Source organism: Ochlerotatus camptorhynchus, unplaced genomic scaffold (genome assembly GCF_037179485.1).
Source record: "Ochlerotatus camptorhynchus isolate MF236.1 unplaced genomic scaffold, CSIRO-AGI_Acam_v1.1 ptg000232l, whole genome shotgun sequence".
Taxonomy (NCBI): domain Eukaryota; kingdom Metazoa; phylum Arthropoda; class Insecta; order Diptera; family Culicidae; genus Ochlerotatus; species Ochlerotatus camptorhynchus.
Window position 1 is genome coordinate 7,839,857 of NW_027040722.1, and position 21,824 is coordinate 7,861,680.

A 21,824-nucleotide genomic window follows, 5' to 3' on the forward strand; every position below is an offset into this window, starting at 1 on the left:
TTTTGCCTTATGTCGAATTGATGATAATATCGAGGTTTTAGGCTCTGTAGTCGAAAATATTTAAAATAGTCATGTTGCCCAAAATTAATTTTTGAATATTTTGCTTTTGAGGATCGCTTCTAATTTTGACAATTTTGGGTTAGATAATCAAACAGTGTTGAATATCAACAAACGCATATTCGTCGATGTATAATGAACTCATTTGTTCGTTTCGTTCGTACTTCACAAGATTCATAAGATATTCAAAACGAACGCAATAATTCATCTACACTGGGTTGAAGCGCTACTCCTTGCGGGTGGTGGTAAATGATAAAAACAGACACTGCCGTTTACACCTCTGGTGGCAAGTACAATCATTCTCTATGCCGAAGAGGAAGTCGAGAGATTTGCCATCCCGAAATATTCCTAGGCCGAACCGGACATCGAACCCAGTTACATCCAGGATGGTCTTGATTTATAGCTGCGCTTTTATCGATTGTTTCAAGAGAGGCCCTGACATAAATTAAGCCTATGTGCTATCCTTTAGGGAGCTTTCATTAATTATGTCACGTGAAATTTGCCCAAAATTAACCCCCGCTCTGCCACATACTGTCATAATTTCTTGACCAGCCCACAGTGGGCAAAATCTGACCCAGAACCGTATTTATTTCGTGCCGCTGAATTCAGGATGTTAAAGTTAGCTATTATTATGTAAAAAATTCGGGAAATCGAATGCCACTGGTTTTGCCACGGCCGATTTTCCATATTTTCTGAGAAAATTAGTAGTTATTTGACTTTATATGGCTCTGTCAGTGAACTACAGGTATTAAATATCGTGAATGATATGGTGAATAGCCATAAAAACCAACTACAATTTTAACCTGTGCAGACCAATAAAATAACCCATTTTGACCCAATTCCCCAAAACTCATTATGTTTAAAGGGATTGCTCATAGTTTTGAAGACTGTCACCGTAATTCCATAGAGATAAATCTAAGACCAGCAGGTCCCGAACTCAACTTTTTGGCTCAGCTCTGGTACTATCTTCGGTCATACAAACTAAAGTAATAAGGACTGTTCATTAAAGAAAGTGGACACCTGTTTATCAATGGTTTAGGGTTCAAACGTAACGAAACATTGTGAATGTTTGCTCAGTGCGTAAAAACATTGTTTATTTTGTCAACGGAGTGAAAAAAAAGTGAGAAATTTCGAACGAGGATCGGATCAGCTTATCAACTCACAGATTAATTCTGCACAAATGATTTTCCGAAAAGTTGTCGTTTCGAGAATTGGCAAAAAGCGTCAAGTGCAGTAAATCTACAGTGTTCAAGATTGTTAAGAAGTTTGAAGAAACGTATTCTCTTGAAGATTTACCAAAATCTGGGCGCAAACAGGGGGCATCGGACCAAAAAAGGAGCTGGCAGCAGTACGCCTTTTGAAAACGCATAAACCGTGTTCCGTTCGTGAAATTGCCGAAAAATTGGACATTAGCGTCGCAACTGTGCAGAATATCAAAAAAACGTAACAAAATCAGAACCTACAAGAAGCAAAAAGCACCCAAAAGGACGGATTCACAGAAAGCTTCTTCGAAAATACGGTCATAAGACAAGATGTACGTCAAATTGGATACCAGTACACTTCCCGGGCCGCAGTTTTGCAACGCTGAGCATAGGACAGATGTGCCTGATGATGTGTGATACATACGAACCGAAAATTTTGGAAAAACATGTTTTGATGTGGCAAGCCATTTGCTTCTGTGTCTTGAAGATTTCTTCGTATTTCACAACGTTCACATCGGACACAATCAATGTTGAAAATTACAGAAAATAATGCATCAAAAACTGGCTTCTACCCATCTACCGAAAGCATACGGATCCTCCATTGTTTTGGCCGGATCTGAAATCTGCTCACTATGCTTCTGCTACGTTGGAGATGCTCAAGAAGGAAAAATTCGATTTTGTCGAAAAAAATCGATGTTGTCGAAAAATTCCAAAATCCCTCAAACTGACCTGAACTGCGTCCTATGGAAAGATACTGGGAAATAATTAAACGGCATCTTAAGAACGATGGAAGAGAAGCAAGCTCTGTTGACTGCTTCAAGAAAATTTGGTCTGCAGCACAACGAAAAGTTAAAAAGAAAATTGTACAGAATCTAATGGGCGGTATCAAGAGGTTAGGTTATCTTTATTAGCGAGACGTACAGCCAGAGGCTGGTTCACCTCTTCAGGCGGTATCAAGAGAAAAGTCCGATTGTTCTTCAGAAATGAGAAGTTTCAAACTCACGTGAAATCGGTCATATGTATGTTGGTTTTTATTTTATATAAAGTAAACTTATGAATTTGTTCGAAAATAAATATTTTTCTTTGTGTCTACTTTCATTAATGACCCCCATTTTACGGTACCTTTAATTTGAGATTTCGATCTTTGAAATCGGCCCAGTGGTTCAATAATTATGAATTTAAAAAAATCATTTTTGAAAAAAAAACATTTCTGGATTACATGGAAATAGTCACCCTAATGACAAAAAATACGCGTTTAACATGTTGCGATAAGGAACAAAACTACCAATCTTTACGAAATTTTGAGAACCACTATATCGTTTTCCTATGGAATGGCCACCGACAAACCGAGATGACGCTTAATTCTGACTTATGCCCGAAAATCGTAAACGACCAAATTAAATGTGCAGTGATCCGAATTGTCAAAACCAGAGGATTTTTTGATCTAGATAAAAAAAAATGCTCAAAATAGATCAGACACGAACCAATGCATAACTTTTACATGCGGGTTCATGACTTAGCTAAATATTTTTCGCGAACACTCAGCCAGATGTCAATAGTGTGCTTTGGTCAGAAATTTTATTGCTTCGCTATGGTCATTCATGATATGAACAGTTTTTTTTATCATTTTTAACAAAAAAAAATGTTTTTATTTTTCCGTGTGTATTTTTTTGTGGAAAGGTAATTCAGTTTCCTATAACTTTATCTCAGCCGCCATTTCGATTAGATGATCCGTGTTCGTGCTATGATTTATTGAAAAATATCGAACATGCCATTTTGTATAATTAGGGAGGGGTGAGTCAAAATGGCCCAATTCCAGCACAAGGTCGGCTCATTGTTCCTTGCGAACAATTATGCGAAGGTTTGCGGAATTCTAAGAGGCATAATCTAAAACTGGTACCTATATTTTTTCGCTATTTGGCATGGAACTGCTCATACTAATAATTTCTACATCCCCTAATAACACACTTGTCGCTGAACAATGGTGGTTACTTGTGTGCAACTTATTCCCGTCACAAACAAATGTCAGCAACTTATCTCGATGAAAGTGTGCTGCTTGGGCGAAAATTGAAAAGGGCGGCTCAACCATTTGTAAGCAATGTCTTTAAACCGCAATTTTCTCGCGAATCAAAACACACCCACGCCAACTAACAATATCATTCGATAAAGGAAGTTTGCTCTATCAGATTCTGGCACTAGATTGCGTCATTGTATTTTAATTCTCGAGAAATTTGTTAACAACTGGTTGCTCCGGCCTTTTTAATAGTTGATGTAGATTTAAAAGCATCGTTGATTGAATGTGCATCAATAATGTTTTGCTTAGTTCTGTTATTTTAGTTGCTGTTTATCGATGGACAATGATGATTTCATTTGAGACGATTCAATGTTTGGTCAAATAACCCATTTGGTCTAGTGACATCTAGCTAAAACGTATAATTTTATTTGAATGACTTATTTCGATAACGGAGCTTCCTGGAAGCGAAAGTTGTCCATAAGACGATCCCTCTTAGGCTCTTGACATTGAGAGATTGTTTGTACTTACCTTAAGTCAATACTTCACCTAGTTCGATACTTCCATGGAATACCGACCACTCAAGCAGTTAAAACAGGGGAATGCATTTTGTTGACAAGTAACACACTAATCTATACTTCACGGATTTATCAGCAAACCGTCCAGTCGGTTAAAATCAATAATCTTATCGCTTGACTATGCACATCAATTTAGATAACATGCACAGCAAATGCACAATTTGTCCATTTTCGCTTTTTTATTTTTGCATGCCGGTTTGAGTTGTTATTTTTTTAATGTGATGGTGCACACCATTATCGTTCAGATATAATTACAATCAAAAACTGATAGGCTTCCAACGAACGGCTGCATCAATAGGGAAAACAATTTTTATTTCTGGCAACATCAACTCGAAACCAGGCGTCTGAAAGCAATTATGGCTTATCTTCTAAAAAAAATGCGTGTTCAAGATGCTTATGCTATTTAGACCTCACTGCACGTAAAACAAATTTCTCTTACATCCAATGTGAGGTTGAATTTATTACATCCTCTGCATTTGTTCCATACAACAAATGTAATGACAGTTCTTGTGATGAACTAAGTTTTTCCAGAATGCACATTTTTGTATAAAACCATTACGAGTTGATTTTCTAGACGCAATGCTTTTTGTTTAAATTACAAAGTAATTTTAAAAACCTCAGTGTTCACTCTGCTGTCGACAGAAGCAGACCACTCTCTTGGTGTGTCACGCGATCGTCTGTTAACTCGGTAGCAACCATTGTGTGGTCCTCCTCATTGTTCTTCATCAGCAGTTCTTTCAGTCGATGCGTCGTCGACTTTGCAAAGCAACCGTTTCGTGATGAATGTGTGAGTGCTGACCACGTTTTGCGTCCATTGCTACAATGGAAGCGCTCTGACCCTAGTTGGCGAATCTGCCATACAAGTAAAACACTGTAAGCAGCTCCCGTTATGGTAGAGGAGGCTTATTGGATAGCGGAAGGTAAAATGTTTATCAGAGTTACATTTTCCTCGTGTGAACAAAAATGTGCTGCCGAGACTCTCAACAAACCGTCTCCCGTCGCAACGAAAACAATATGTGACGAGAGAGAAAGAGACACGCGAGAATAAGATACGAGCGAGAAACAAATGCGACACCCAAAATCATGGCGTGCGCGAGGTTCGAGCTGATCTCATGTGCCTCATCTCATGTGCTACGATTATTGCTAGAACAGTAGAGCTCTAAGTTCTGGAAGGTGTAGGCTAACGAAATACGCTGTTGAAACTTGGTTGCTTGGACCGACATTTCATATGCGTTACCACAAACCATTCCTATTTTAGAGGAAAGGTAGCAGAATGAACAGGTAGGCGAATTTCTCCTCTACTAGATTGTCGTTTAGGATTGCAAATGTAGGTTTCGGTTCCCGAGAAAATGGCCTTACAAGGTTTATTTACAAAATGAAGTTGCGGTCATTTCAATTGTTGCTCTTGATATGTTTGCAATACTTTTATTCTTGAAATCCCCTAATAGCCAAAGCCATTAATTTGCCAGTCAATTAGAATGTCCTTTGTTTATTTTTTTTTCCCGGTTCAACACTTAAATGCACTTGCATGACTAACATCTTTTGACACGTTATTTTCAAAATATGTAATGGACATAAATTCTACAAAAAGTGTATTGTTTAGAATGGGGATTTGACCGTTTCAAGACGTTCACAAATGTTCAACATAATTTAACCATGCATCGGCAACACAACTGGCTAGGAGGGATGTTACGTAATTTGAATAGATTATATCAGAATGCTACGGATGCAGCAATGTTATGATAAGTCAATGGGTGAAAGAATTTTTCGTAGAATATTTTTTTTTAACTCAGATAATCATGTAGACCAGTGCAGTGATATATTAACCATTCCAATTATTAAATCTACCGACCTTTTGTTCCGTTCCTTTAAATCGTTTTTTGGTTGGCACGGTACGATCTAGGTGGCTTCTGAGTCAACTATACATAGACGTTAAGGACCATTGCTCTGTGGGTTTCGATGGCATCGTAGTCGCTAAGAAGAAATAACCTCTTCGGTTCGATAATGGGTGACCTTGCCTTTGTATACCAACAGTGAGTATCAGGACCAATTCTACAAAGCGACCACCAAGCGCCACCATCTCGCTACAACAAACGGTTGACCAGAAAGTCGTACAGCCGTCGCTACAACCTTCAACAGACCAACCAATCAAATCACCATGTTGCCACCAGAATCGGCGCAGCACCGGAATATGATTCACTAAAGTTGATCAATCCATTTGAAAAAAATATGATATTCAAAAACTTCAGCACATTCTTAAGTCATCCTTTTTTTTAGCAACTCTCTAAATCTGATCAGAAGAACATCAGCCAATGCTGGTATTTTAAAACTTCTTGGCTGTCTAGGGGGCATATCTGAAAGAATAACTTGTTACTTATGCATCGTTTCCTGAACATCTACAAAATTTCCATAAGTTTCAGAAAATTTACTCAAATTTAAAAGTTCCTTGAAATAAAACGATGGTCCAAAATCTTCATCATCAGGAAATTCATTGAGCTTTAATGCATAAAACAAAATATAAAAACAATATCAAAGAAACATTCAAAATTAGGACAGTGTTCCAGTAAAAACAGTTAAGCATAAGCGCTATTAATCACATTAGCGACATCATGAATAGCCTCATTCAGCCCATACTTTCAATTACGAGCTGCAAGGTGTATGTAATGTAGCTGTCATATAACTTTTTCAGGTGCGTAGAAAAAGCCCGAGTAGCACACTTTCATCGCAATAAGCTACAGCAACTTGTTTATGACTGAAACAAGTCGTATATAAGATTCTACAATTGATTTGTGACAAGCGTGCTAGTAGGGAGAGTTACCGAAGTAGTTCGATGAAACTCTACGAAGTTCACTGAAGTTCGGTTAGCTTCTACAAAGTTAGGTGAACTTAAAAAAAAATCTACAATTACAATACCTTTCAAAAGTTCCCTGAAGATCCGCGAAGTTTCTTGAATAACTACAAAATTCCTTGCAACTAGGATAACAGTTCGTACTCTGGTGTAGTGACTGTAGGTGCATTGTAAGACTGCACCAGTAAATAAACAGAGGAAGTGGTAGAGGTGATGCATGAAGAGGTGGTGATAATGGACGTGCCCACAGGAGACCGATAAAGCATGCAAAAAAGAAGCCCATGTGCCAAGTACATGTTTAAATTAACTAGTGATGTTATCGGCTACAGCTTGAAAGGCTAAAAATACTGCTGGATGCAGTCACTCGAATCAATTTCAATAACGAAGATATTGTTTTAAAGGGCCCTCCGAACTATTGGTTCGCTGCCAGCTGCGAAGTATCTTTTCATAATATAATGGTTTCAATTTGATCTACCAAGCTCAATCGGTTCCAAATCAGGCTGATCAATCTCCCAAATATTGTACTAATTTGATGGCGAACTCATTCTGTACTGGCTCTTTGAAGTTTATATGGGAATTACTATAAGAAAAGTTGTCCATCGAAGCCCCCCCCCCCCCCTTACGTGAAATTTTCCCAGCTACAACTTTGTTGAAAACCACTTTTCAATTGAATGTCCAGAAAATTAGTTATGAATTAATTTCCAAGTTGATAACTTTCTGGTAGGATTGATCGGCTGCTTTCAGGGCAACACTGCATCTTGCACTTATGACATAATAGCCTGGACTGTTTGTCCCATTAGGTAATTATCCTAACGTTCAATTTTTCAATTCCCACATAAACTACAAAGGGTCAAGTGCAGAATGAGTTCGCATCGTAATGAGATCAAATTTTGTGAGAATGATCAGGAGATGATTTGAAATTGTTTGAACTTGGTGGAGCAAAATCAATATTTTAAACGATGAAAATTCCGTGCGCATGGATCGGTAACAAATAACCCCGCCGGTAATTGGTTCGTAATCTTCCACTTGAAATACTTCTATAAAACCGCAATTTCTCAACGCTCAAAAACTGAATACCAACTGATTCAAATCAATCGGCTGTACCAGCAACACGAGAATGTGACAGGACTACTCGATCATCAGTTCTCCGTTGTTTTCTTTATCACCAACCAGCCACTTTTAGCATGCACGCAGGACGTAGGTACGCTGCCGATCTCCCTGGAGCTCGCCGAGCTTAGCTCATGAGACACAGCACATGTGACACGAATAAGGCACGTAGGAACAAAAAAGAGACGCGAAATAATTCGTCTCAAAATGTACCAGACACCTAAGATCTGATAGAAAGCGTGTCTCTATCACGCGGGATGGATGCACGTGTACATTAACTCTGATGTTTATTGTGTTGTACCTTTTGACTATGTTTTTAAGATATATTGTATAGTGAACAAGAATCCTCGGCTCTGTAAAGTTAATTCGGTTGAGTCTTATCAAATAAATTAATAATAATAATAATTTTTGAAACCTTCCGGCGACCAGATTACAGAATCTGTTTCGTGAAACATTGCAAATTCTGCATACTTTTCATGCAAATCTGTAATATCAAGAGCCACATGTGAAAAGGGCATACAAGCTTTTTGTAAACAAACCTTTGTAGACCCTCTTCTCGCCAACCGAGGGTCGCCCACGCAAACTAACAACATCATAGGGAAGGGGAAACCTTCCCCTATCCGGCGATGTTGATCGTTTGCGTTGGTGTCATATGGGTGGCGAGAAAATGGCATAAAAATGTTTGTTTACAAAAAGCTTGTATGCCCTTTTCACATGTTGTTCTTGATATATTCTTTCATTTCCCGATTGGGTGTAGGTCATGTGAAAAACTCAAATCTGCACACTTGGTTTTTTTTTTGCCGAGATGGTAAAAATATGTCGACTACGGTGACCACTTACAAGACTGCACCGAGCAGCTCGGCATTTTATTTTGCTGGATCTCAGTCAAAAACTTGCCGAGATTCAGCAAAAATTATGTTTGTTAGCTGAGATCTCGGCAAGTATTTCACTGAGATCCAGCAAAATAAAATGCCGAGCTGCTCGGTGGTGCCCATCTCGGCAAAAAATCTAAGTGTGTGTGCGTCTCTTATGCATGACGAACTAGGTTGGGCAGAAGTTGTTGTTGTTTTTCAGTGAATGCAATTTACAATCACTGAAAAACAATGGTGGGTTCTGTTCGCTCTGGTTCATCATGCTTGCGATAAACAGATTTGAGTTATTGACAAAACTTGTAGCTAATATCAAAACCTACAAAAGTTTCATACATAATTTTACGGAATTCTTTTGATCATCAAAGTTAGAGGCAAATGAATGTATATGAATGCACGAAATGAATGTAAATGATTGCCCATTATAATAGGTTATCATGATCATTTTTTTCAGAACAATGTTTTTTTGGTTCCATTTGGGGTCCCAAACAACTGTGCAAAATTTGGGGACGATTGGTTGTAACCCGACTTTCCGCATTGCATTTGAAAGTTGTATGGAAATTAGTATGAGAAAACCTACTTATTTGCATCTTTATTACTAGGGACCACAATTTTGCACAAACCACGCATCTAAATACGTTAAAGTATAGCCCAGGAAGTGCCTAGCAAATTTGCTCAAAAATGTATTGTGCTAGAATGCCCCTAAAAAAAGCTATAGCTGTTCAAAGATCAATGTTTCGAATTAAATGCCAAAAATCCTCTTTTCTGCCAACACTGCCGGTGTAAAGTCAGACTCCAGTCAGACTCCAAATTCGAAGTTTATCATTTTATCGTTTTGGTATGTTCAGATGAAATATTCAAAAACAATAGATCTATCTCATATGCGTAGTCGGAGGAGGGATGGGGGGGGGTCACTCATATCAATAGAAGTTAAGTTTCAAACACAAATAACTTCGGAGTTTCTTATATTTTCGAATTATTCAAAAACAATTTTTCGATTTCATAGGCATATTAAGAGATGAAGAGGGGGAAGGCTAATTATACACCGCCTCCCTCATCCATATTAATGGAGGTAAGGCTTCAAACTGCAATAACTTCGGTGTTTCTGATCTTGTCAAGTTGGTATATTCAGATGTATTCAAAAACATGTGCTTTCCGGCCCTCACTTATATCAATGAAGGTAAAGATAAAGACTAAAAAAACTTCGGAGTTTCCCATCTCTCGAGTTGTTCGGATGGGTTATTCAAAAACATTTGCTTAATCTCATAAAAGCAGTTATAAAGCGAGTACTACCATTCTCTTCCCTACTCTTTTTGGTGCAACATACAATGCAATGTCAGATACATATATTCACACAAATGTACTGGATTTCATTTTAACATATTCTACGATTTCTCAGGGTACTCTTTTCGATGCTGTTCCTTCTTTTTAAACAAATATTGCTGTTGAACTAGGTCTCGGGTGGATTTCTTGATAAGTCAGAAATTAGTTTCACCCCTTTAGCCATATCGTTGACAACCATCAAGGAAGCAACTCGTTGTATCGCATTGAAATAATCTATATCATTACTCCACTCGTTTGCCGATTTTTGCATGAAGCCGGTCGAAATTTCGAAAAGGAATCAGCACTGTTAGAAGTGACGTTTGGCTTGGGAGCTCAACTGAAACTTACCCCACTTAAAGTTAGCCCAACAAGCGAAATCCGACTGTACCTGTGTCTGAGACGAAACTGGTCAAAACAGTTTTCGTTTTCTCTTGTTTTTGGTTCTTGACGTACGACTACTTCTGTGTTTTCTATATGCGGGTGGCCCGAATGGCAGTTTAATATTTCAAATAAAAGCTTTGTATAGAAATTTAAAATTTCACAGCTGCTAATAATTCAAACAACATCTCCTGACTAACAAATGAACCGACAAGTGGATATTAAATATTTACACTACAAGAATTTTCGTTTTAAAAACTGCAAACAGTAAGCCCTTCACCCCTCCCCCCACCACGCTGTCTAACAACGCTTATGAAATTGAGCAAATGTTTTTGAATAATTCATCCTGAACGTACCAAATCGATAAAATAAGAAACTCCGAAGTTAGTGGAAGTCTTTCCCTACCCGATGAGGATGTTGGTTTGCGTGGGCGAGCCTTGAATTTCTAGAAATCATCGATAGAAGTCATTGTTTACAAAAGCTGTTAGGCCCTAATTCCAGCTCTATCTAGAGTTGTTTGGGACTCCAAATGGAACCAAAAAAGGGTTGTTCTCGATTGGTGCGGTAAAGTTAGCGCTTTTCCATATAACGATGACCCACTCTATTGCACATGCTTGTATCTAGTTTTCAGGATTTTCAGTTGCACTCCTTTCCTTCTAACCTCTACAGTTTTAATTTTTAATATCACGGTCAACAGTTTTTTTTTTCAAAAACCCACGCTCCCATTTTGTTTGGGTCATAATCATTGCGTGCAACACATTGATCTTTTGTGATACGTCCGTGTCCTTTGTTTTGTGCACTTTTAGTCGTAATACCTCATTAATATTAGTATTCTCCTCACAAGGAGCCCTAATTTAATTGTGATGTTCTACATAATTCCAAGAGGTTTCACAAGGATCATCATTCAATTGTGATGTTCCGTATGATTCGAAAAGTTCTGGGACCTCTTTAAATATGCCCCTTCCCATCAATACAAATAAGTGTCTTTGTGACAAAAACAAGCCATGATAGTTGATATGCATCAGAATCCTGATCCAAACCTTATCTTGCTACCAATCTCAGTTCCTCGGAGACTCTCAAAACCAAGGCTCATAACCATCAACAAGAAAAGCTCAAGGCCAGAGTTCGATTTGATAGATCTTACACCAATAACGCACCACGAAAAGGTGATCTACCTGCGTTACGGGTAAAAAATTTGTAAGATATCAACTGTATAAACATACGATCCACATCTATGCCTAAGCATTACAGAAAAAAAAAACATAATTTGTATGCAATAACCGTATAAGACAATGTTATAAAAACACACCATCATGAGCACCAAGCGACACTGAGTCGTCGCGCACCATGCCATTTCCCCCCTTTAAACAGCTGATCAGATCGCTAAAACATAAGTTAACGATCACGCCAAACGGACAACTTCAAACCATCATTCGGAGGTGTGAATCGCCAGAAAATGCAACACCTCACGATGACTTGGAACTTTTTGTTTCTCCTGCATTCGTTTTTGTCTCGTATTTTAACCCGCAGTTTTTTTGTCGCTTGCAGATACTAATCGAACGGCAACCAAGACAGTATTCTCTTAGATCTGCCACTGCTATCAAACTAAAGGAAAAGCCACCATGTCGCTCCGCCTCGTATCGTCGCCCTACTTCCGGCGTTTTCTGTTGGCCAACAAAAATGGCAAGGTCAGTGAATTGGGAATTTCTTTTCCTAAATAGAAAGAAAACAATCGATTGAGATTCATTCGTTAATATTTATTTTATTTTCAGACCGTACCATCTCGCGCTATGAGCCGCGATCCCTACTCCGATCCCCGGGGATTCACCTTCACCGATATGAAAAAGAACCCAGCCGTAAGTTTTTCGTTTCGTTCCGTTATGTTCTTCTAGGTTAAGATTTTTATTTGTCTCAAATCTACCAACTAAAGTCAAAATTACAAACTAGCATACTGTGGAAGAAACTCCTTAGAATTAAAACGTTAAGATTGCCTCGGTGACTAGAGGTTTCCATCCGCGCACGCGCCTACAGAAACGTCGTCCAATAGGTGACGTTCAGTATGAAGAACGAGAACGGGAAGAAAAATCGCGAGAACTTATCGATGCACAGTGCCGTTTCCCGCCCGTGGCAGAACGTGTCGTACTGGGGCAGGTCGGACGATCGGTGGGTTTTGTTGAAGCCGTTCTTGTTGAAATCGATCGCCTCCGAGAGGTCCTCGTCCGAGTAGCCTTTCATGACTTTGGTCGCCACCGGACCCATGTAGTTATTGACGACGGCAAACTCCATCAGCGAGAGAAACACAAACACCGAACAGGACGACATCCACACGTCGATGGCCTTCACGTACGATACGGGCGGTAGCGATTGCTGGGATTGGGTGTTCTGGGTTGCTGAAATGATAGCGGAAATGGGGGAAAGAGATCGTTATTACCAGTAGAATGCAATTGCCATCGGATACAATTCACGGGCACGAGAATGTGTACAAAATTAACAAACAGAAAACAAACAATAAATGGCCTAAAGTGTGATAGTTAAAAACGCAAATGATTAACGATCAATTCGATTTTTAGGCAAGTCATTGTTGGGTAAATGGCGCAATAATTTTGGTATGCCGGAATAAAATCCGATGTTACAATTTCAAAGCTATTTATGGACAATTGCATATTTGGATTTAAAGTAATACGGAATACGCCTAAATGTTGACAATTTGCAAATCATCGATCGTAGAGGCTTATTCTTGTTTAAATGGTAGGGTCGGGTGGGGCAAGAGTGCCACCCCCTAATCTGAAAATAAACATGTTTTCAATGCTATTTCACCCATGAAACTAAGAATGGTGTTCCCATGCAGCATTATAGAAAGTTTTGTCCAAAATGAAGTATTACAAAAATTGCAAAAAACCTGTGCTGATGTGTCAAAAATCAAAATTACTTATAATAATTAGACATCATAAAATAGGGATTTTGGCATTTCCAAATATTGTTTCCTACAATTCCTGCATTGAGGCATTACTAATAATGAATAATTGAAACACCAATAACAAAGAATAGATAAATATTCCCTATAATTGGTCAAAACTAATTTTCTTCAAAAATGAACCTCACATGGGGCTATATTTATTAATAAAATCGTACAAAAATGTAAAAGAAATTGCTTCATTGTCCATTTAAGTCTTCGGTAAGCTTGTTTGTACCAAATATGACAAAACCAGCTACATAAAATATCAACAACAATGGTTTTAATTGATTTCATTGGTAAACATAGTTCATTTGTTATGTATTGATTAATATTGTAAAATTCAATAGTTAAATTGGGTAAACAATAACAGCTGCTGCTAGCATGATTAATAATGAAAAGGCTATGTTTATAAACAAACATTAAGCGATTTCACTCAATTTAAGACGCATGGCCCTGTTGCCCCATAAGGGTTGGCACTCTTGCCCCATTGCAGTTTCAAAAAAAGATTTGAGATGACATTTTGAAAAAAAAATTGTAATCAGCTTTTGACGAGATATAATTAGCATTACATTGCTGATATATGAAGGCAATAATATGAAGTTGTATAACGGTGTAGAAACTCCTATAAATATCCACTGTTTGACATATATATATATAACGTACAATTGTTAAGGTGGCACTCTTGACCCACCCAACCTTAGTACCTTAAGGAGACTTATAGTAACATTGCTTGATTATCGTGTGTTTTGTGAAACTTAACATCGTCATCAACGTCACCTTCGGGATCGGTTTAGAATGGTTGCAATAACAACGCGATCGTAGTTTGGTTGATGTGATATAAGGGGCCTTGTTAATGTGAGTACATTGGAATAACAACAAACTGATCATTGGTGTGTTGTAATAAAAGGAGCTCGTTGCTTACTGAGCAGAAGACCGTGGGTTCAATCCCAAGCCCCTTCACGTCATAGATCGCTAGGACATCAATTCAGCTTTATCGTTTACCAAAACTGCAATCCCAACCCTCTTACCCAATATCCCAGTGATTCCTCGTGGAAGTGCAGTTGTGTTCTCGGCTTCCATCAAAGCGAGTGCCACGTCAACACATTCCTACCCATTCCTTTCTCAATCATGCTAATGCTCATTAGACCTGTTCATTTTAAACGAAATGTTCGGAATGTAACGGGTCAACCGTGATTACTGTTCGTCATGTTAATTTGAACTTTTGTGCAAATTTTCAGCAAAATCGGTGTTGATTTAGAGGTGCTTCTAGTTAATTTTATGTTTTCAAGGTAATTTACGGCTTATAATATTTGTATCTCGAGACTGAAACAACGAAAGCTGCTGTAACAACTTTCATAGCAAAGCTTAATGTGTTATCTACCAACTTTGTGGTCAAAGGTTGACTATTCGAAGTGATTTTATTGAATTTTCACTTAGTTTCATGCTCGAAGATATCTTAAAATATGAAGAATTTTAAAGTATTTGTTCTACGAATTTTCCACCCATATGATATAAAAATGTGTAGTGTACGGCATAATGTTCCTCATATTGTTCTAGAAGTTTCGTTCCAACATAGTTTTCGTGTATATTTCATAGATTGAGAGATAAAAATCAGAAAAGAGGCCGTTTAGCTAAAATTCACAAGACAACAGAACCAATAAAAGTCAATTAGATTGACAGAACATAGTTGCATTGCTTTTCAATGACGACCGATGACTGTTTCATTGATATATGATTTTTTCATAAATATGAATCCTCAGTAGACGTGTTTTTTTTATCAAAGGCAAGTGTCACTCGAGCCATTCAAAATGTTCGTTATTTTATAAATTGCTGTTATGGTTCGAGTGACACTTGCCTTTGATAAAAAACACGTCTACTGAGGATTCATATTTATGAAAAAATCATATATCAATGAAACAGTCATCGGTCGTCATTGAAAAGCAATGCAACTATGTTCTGTCAATCTAATTGACTTTTATTGGTTCTGTTGTCTTGTGAATTTTAGCTAAACGGCCTCTTTTCTGATTTTTATCTCTCAATCTATGAAATATACACGAAAACTATGTTGGAACGAAACTTCTAGAACAATATGAGGAACATTATGCCGTACACTACACATTTTTATATCTTTTTTTTTTTTTTTTTTCCTTGATTTTGTTTTCCGTCGATCTTGTTTTCCGTGCTGAGCACCAATGCTACCGACGCCAGGGAGGCAGCTCCCACACCTGGACCCTACCTATCGACCCATCAACTCATGAACCGGGGACCAACGGCTTTACTTCCCATCCGAAGGAAGGCGTGATCAGAGATGTTATGCCTCAGAACATCCCGGCGGCGCCGACTGGAATTGAACCCAGGCCTGCTGGGGTGAGAGGTAATCACGCTTACCACTACACCACCGGCGCCGTTAGTTTTTATATCATATGGGTCGAAAATTCGTAGAACAAATACTTTAAAATTCTTCACTTTTTAAGATATCTTCGAGCATGAAACTAAGTCAAACTTCAATAAAATCACTTCGAATAGTCAACCTTTGGTTACAAAGTTGATACATGACACATTAAACTTTGCTATGAAAGTTGTTACAGCAGCTTTCGTTGTTTCAGTCTCGAGATACAAATATTATAAGCCGTAAATTACCTTGAAAACATAAAATTAACTAGAAGCACCTCTAAATCAACACCGATTTTGCTGAAAATTTACACAGAAGTACAAATTAACATGACGAACAGTAATCACGGTTGACCCGTTACATTCCGAACATTTCGTTTAAAATGAACAGGTCTAATGCTCATGCTCACTGGCTGTTTTGTAATTCTTATTTATTTTTTGTAGGTTTCGATAAAATTTCACAGAAAGCTATGAAATAATCTTAGTGTGTACATTTGTCTTCTGATGTAAACATTCATTGTAGTGGTTCCAGAATTGATTTAAATGTTGGTGTTTGTTACAAGCTACGAATGGCTAAGATACACTGTACGAAGTTATGCAATATTTTGCAAATCTACTGAAATGTGTTTCAGTTCTTAGAATCTGGGGAAAATAGACCATTTCACGAGACGTTTCCAATTCATGAATGAACGCCTACAGGAGACAAATTACCTACCCGCTGAGAGAATTAACAACAATATTATCAGTTAAATCAGAAAAACTGGCTACTGTCAACGCGTTAAATGAACTATACCTAATGACTATTAGGTTCTGCTGCATGACGTCAGTTAATCGGATGCACTTTTATACAGATCAGTGGTACTGTTTACAAGCACTATCGAAAAGAATTTTTTTTCCGAACTTTAATTTGAAAAATGCCGAGGAAGTGCGTGATGAAAGGATGTTGCTCGTAGACATTCCAGAAATGTGGTTTGCATCTCACTGCAGTCTGAAAAGGCAATCCAGTTTCAGTACCCGGTTGGTTCTGAAGGGCAGAGTGATTAATCTTCTCTTAAAACATACTAATCGTTTTCTCTCTTATCATTGCTACACACTGTGTTATAATAACAGTGATTTTTATTCCAAAAATGAAAATTAATCGAAAGGAAAGACATTTTCATAAAATTTTTATAAGGTGTAGAATTAATCACTATGTTTTATAACTTCATAAGGCACATGGCCGTTTGACTCATATTTGAGTTCCGTTCAAATTCGTAAAAACGTAGGTCACTCATAGACTGAGTAAAGTTTTCCTCGGTTTTCCAAGAATAGCTTTTCAACTATGAGGAAAATCGAGACAAATTTCACTCAGTCTATTAGTATACTCCTAGACTGAGTAAAATTTTTGTCGATTTTTCTCATATTCGTGCGAACTTTTGAGGAAAAGCGATGAACATTTTCCTCAGTCTATAAGCGCTCATTACACTTATCAATATTTTGACAATAAATTGACATACTGACAATATTATTGAAAAGAATAAATTGATGACGATGATTGATGACAAGTATTGACGAATAACTGATTTTCACTTCACTTTGTCAATACTCCGAATGTATTAAAAAAAAACGTACCAGAGCTGAGCCAAAAATTTGAGCACGTTTCTTCGGGTCCTTATGGTCTTAGAGTTACCTATATGATAATACCATAGAGGTAACTCTAAGACCAAAAGGTCCCGAAGAAACGAGCTCAACTTTTTGGCTCAGCTCTGGTACTATCTTCGGTCCCAAGCTAATCGATGCACCCCTTGAAACCTAGGAAAATCCACGAACTCCTCATTTTATCTGTCAAACTTTCATAGCAAATCAAAACAAACATTGTGTAGTACTAGAATTTCAACTAGAATGGGGTACGTTAATCGATGGGACCAATAGGCTAGTCAAGTAGTGAGCCAATTTAAAATCGTTAGTTTCGTATTGATTGTTGATGATACTCTATGGCAAGGGTAGTCGAGAAAATTTCCAACCCGAAAGATTCGTTCGACCGGACCGGGAATTGAACCCACCGCCTCCGACTTTGTTATACCGTGCCTGACTGACTTGACGATGGGGCCGTTATTCGTAACAAATCAATAAAATCACCAAATTTTATTTTTATCATTAAATGGGATTAACTTCATTTAACATTTTCGGAATAAATTTTCAAATATTCACTTATTTTTAGTTTTTACCGAACTTTTCCAAAGTTCAAAAAAAAATACGAAATCGCGGAGTCCTGGTTTAGTGTGTACTATAGAAAACCAGGTTTCACCCAACCTTTACTTATACTTGCACATTTTAAATTAATTTGTATGTTTTTTAGAATAAATCGTGTTCAATAATGATCCACATATTTCAGGTCTATTTTTAAGTTCTCGTATAAATGTAAAGGAATGTAGTTTAGGAATGATATAAGAACTAGGTGATTAATTATAGCATCCAGTTTTAATTTCGATATCACTGAACCCTCCTGTTTCGTTAGAACAATAATGTTTACCTAATGTTAGCCATACATTTTATGCTTAGTTTTATCATAATGATACACTAGTTTTATCTTGATTAAAATCCTCTTATACTTTCTGGCAAATTACTATTGTTGATTATTCATAATATTCAAAAGTCAACTAATGATCAGAAGACGTGCAAGATAGTTAATTCAGGTGATATGCCATATAAACTGTATTAATGGTCACGCATATAGTGTATTAATTAACACAGGATGTACCGTGAACGTGGGTTATTCCGCGTGAGCTGTAATTCCGCGAACTTGTCATTCAAATACCAAATTGGTAAATCGAATGTTGTAACTTTTTGACAGGACATAGAAAATACACAGGACAACATGATAACACATGCAAATACATATGCTTAAAAAAATCGATTCAAATCGATTGTCAAGTGCGCGGAATTACCACTCATGTGGAATTACCGACTTTCACGGTATGCAGTTTCCCAAATAAAACTATTACGCTGATGTTTCGGTAAACATTCATAAATGAAAACCATGCATATTATAAATTTACGTTACGTGTTTTAAAGTAAAAAAAAATACATGAATTTATATGGAACACACGAAAATTTCAACAAAATGGCAACACTGCATGCGAGAAGGTGCTTTGTGAGTCAGTCGGTCTAAATGACGTAAGGGAGAACAGCCCTTAATGCACCCCTGGAGTATAATGCCCACTTATAGAAAAACAGCGATAACTTTTCCTCAGATGCATTTTCCGGGTAACGAATTGTGTTTCACAAATAATTCTTGATCATAAAATCATATATTGACTCACTGATTCCTTAAAAAAATAGCATTTTGTCCAAAACATGACACAGCTTAAGCTTTTAACAGCATATATTGCAAAATATGGAACTAATTCACTTTTAGTATATTTTTTAGATGTTTTACTTCATGAATCACAGTTTAACACTCTATTGATTCGTTATTTCTGATGTAACATAAAGGAATAATAATTTTAAATAGCTCATCCCTTTGCATTATCTGCTTGCAGGGGTTATGGTTTGTCTAACATGCGGTGCATTTTACCCCAATGTTGTGGTGCGTTTTGGCCATTGTTGTCATGCGCCTTGCCCCAATGTTGTAGTGCATATTGCACCATGAATCAGGCGTTTTGTCCCGCTATCATTTTGGAACCAATTTATAAAGTACCTTGAAAATCATGAAAATTCATCGTTTTGTAGTTCGAAATCACTTGATCTTCGTAGAAAACATGGTAATGAACCATACACCATTACTTTCTTCTTGATTTTTGCTTCCATACGTCTGAAATTGACGATTTTGCTTAAACGGTGCGTTTTGCACCATTCTACCCTTCGTTCTTTCTCCTCTTGGGTAGGGGAAGAATATTGACAAAGTGAAATGAAAATCCGTTTTTCAACAATACTCGTCATCAATCCATCGTCATTAATGTTGCCTTTTCAATAATATTGTCAGTATGTCAATTTATTGACAATATATTGATCCGATTAGGTCCTATCACTGCTAGAGCAACATGTGATAAGAGGCTGTATGCCGAATGTAAACAATTACTTTAAACGTCGATTGCTCACGGCTCTTAACACACCCACGCAAACTAACTACAACATCTGATAGAGCAAACTTACTCTACCATATGCTGTTGTTGATTTGCCTGAATGAGTCTTAATTCGCGCAAAATCCGACTTTTAAAGAAATTGTTTAAATTTGGCACATAGGCCCTTTTAACATGTTGCCCTAGACGTGACATGACGGTATGTGTGGGCGTGAGATAATCTATTTGGCTTTGATTTAGATTCTAAAAGCATAGTGGTTGATGTTATCTGGATCAACCGGAAAGAAAGCACTGTCTCTTTCTTCCTCATCAGTTCTTACACGATATGTGAAAGTGACACAATGTATGATAAGGAGTGAAAAAGAAGCCCGATTTCACATGCCTAACCTTTGCTGATCCACAGTCATCTTCGATAGGACGAAGGTGCATCCATTTATAGACCCAATTTGAATACATTAGACCGACATTACATCCACTTACCTGGTGAGTTTACATGCTAAAATGGTGAGTTTTACATTTTTTTTGTCATGCCTAATTAATATCCAAATAATAACGATATCTAAACTTGCATGTTAGTAGTGAAATATCTTTTGCAGCTGAATTATTAAATTAGATATGGCATAAAATGTAATTTGAAATCTTCTGTAGAACACTCTCTGAATTCACTCTGCAATTGCTCCTCATATTATTAATAATTCTAGCAATTCCCCGAAAAATACTTCTGAAAAATCACTTGAAGTTCTCCTGTGGCGCTGGTAGCGAACAATGCTGTCAAAACTAGTGATTTTAGTGACCATATTGAAGAAATAAATGCCCAAATAGTGGCTTATAGTTGTAAAAAAGAGACTAAAAAGTGAAAATTAGTCGTTCTGATGGCATACCAAATAAATGTTTGGTGTTTTAGACTTATTCAATAAAAATCTGCATAATATGTACGATAGGAACCTTTAAAGCGAAAGATTCAATAGAAAGGTTATAACTAAACCTGAAAAACCGGAAATTCTCAGCGAATTTTATTTCTCCTGAAAATACCTGGCAGTCTCAGGGAATCTTATAATTTTCTTACTAAGGATATTCCAAAGAAAAGAATGTATTTTAAAATAAAAACATTTAATATTCCTGGTTATTTTCATTCACATATGGTTATGGTTATAGAATATGCACATTTCCAACAAATTTAATAAATTCTGAACTGAGTCAAATTTCTTGCACAGTTTTAAGGCTCATGGAATTTTATTATAATTACTAAGGGCCTCACTCCACGGGAGTTCTGGGAAAAAAATCTAGGAGAAAAATATCAAGTCCAATCAGCTTTCATGGTAGTTCTGAAGAATTTTAGATTTCATGTGAAGCTTGAGATAGGTTTGAATAGAATTTCAAGAGAACCCGGAATTTAATTCAAAGTAAAGTTGAATGCGAATTCATAGGAATTGCTCCTCCTCTTCATTCCACTTCAGAGAAACATTCCAAGGGCATTATGAGGATAATAACATGAAGTTTGTGAAAGACAACGAAATCGGAGCATAAGTCCTAGTGGTGAATACTAAGGTGAATGGGATGCTAAAAGGAGGATTACAATTAAATCAGAGAATAACTCCAGAAGATCTTCAAAGAAGGGGATAAATCTAAGGAATTTGTGAGAAGAAATAAAAAAGGAATTCTTAGGAGACTTTCACTGTGAGTAGAATTCCAAGATGAGATTAAAATGGAAATCTGAAATGAATTCAATGAAAAATCTGAGAATATTTCCATAAGATTTCTTACTGAGGAGAATTTCAAGGCAATTCCCAGGAAAATTAAAATAAAATTGAATTCGGAGGCTTAGTTTCTACGACATTTTGAGGAATATTTCAATGAAATTACGAGAAGTACTCTAACTATATTCTTGTGATATTTTTTTTTAGAAAATTCAGATAAGCGTTCCAAGTGAATTTCTGAAATAATTGCATTAGATTTTCGGAAGAATACGAGCGTAAGATTAGGAGAACTTCAAGCGAATTTTCAAGAGAAATCTCCATTGAATATGTAATGGGCTATTCTGAG

The 21,824-nt window shown here is 37.1% G+C and overlaps 1 protein-coding gene across 1 annotated transcript in view; it reads left to right on the plus strand.

The window, feature by feature from the left end:
• The first annotated feature begins 11,921 nt into the window (after positions 1-11,921).
• LOC135704237 (uncharacterized) overlaps positions 11,922-21,824 on the plus strand; it is a 119,428-nt gene continuing 109,525 nt past the window's right edge. The window contains exons 1-2 of the mRNA XM_065225717.1: positions 11,922-12,061; positions 12,146-12,229. Coding sequence (XP_065081789.1) covers positions 11,996-12,061; positions 12,146-12,229 — 150 coding nt within the window. The 5' untranslated portion in view covers positions 11,922-11,995. The remainder of the gene's footprint in view (positions 12,062-12,145; positions 12,230-21,824) is intronic.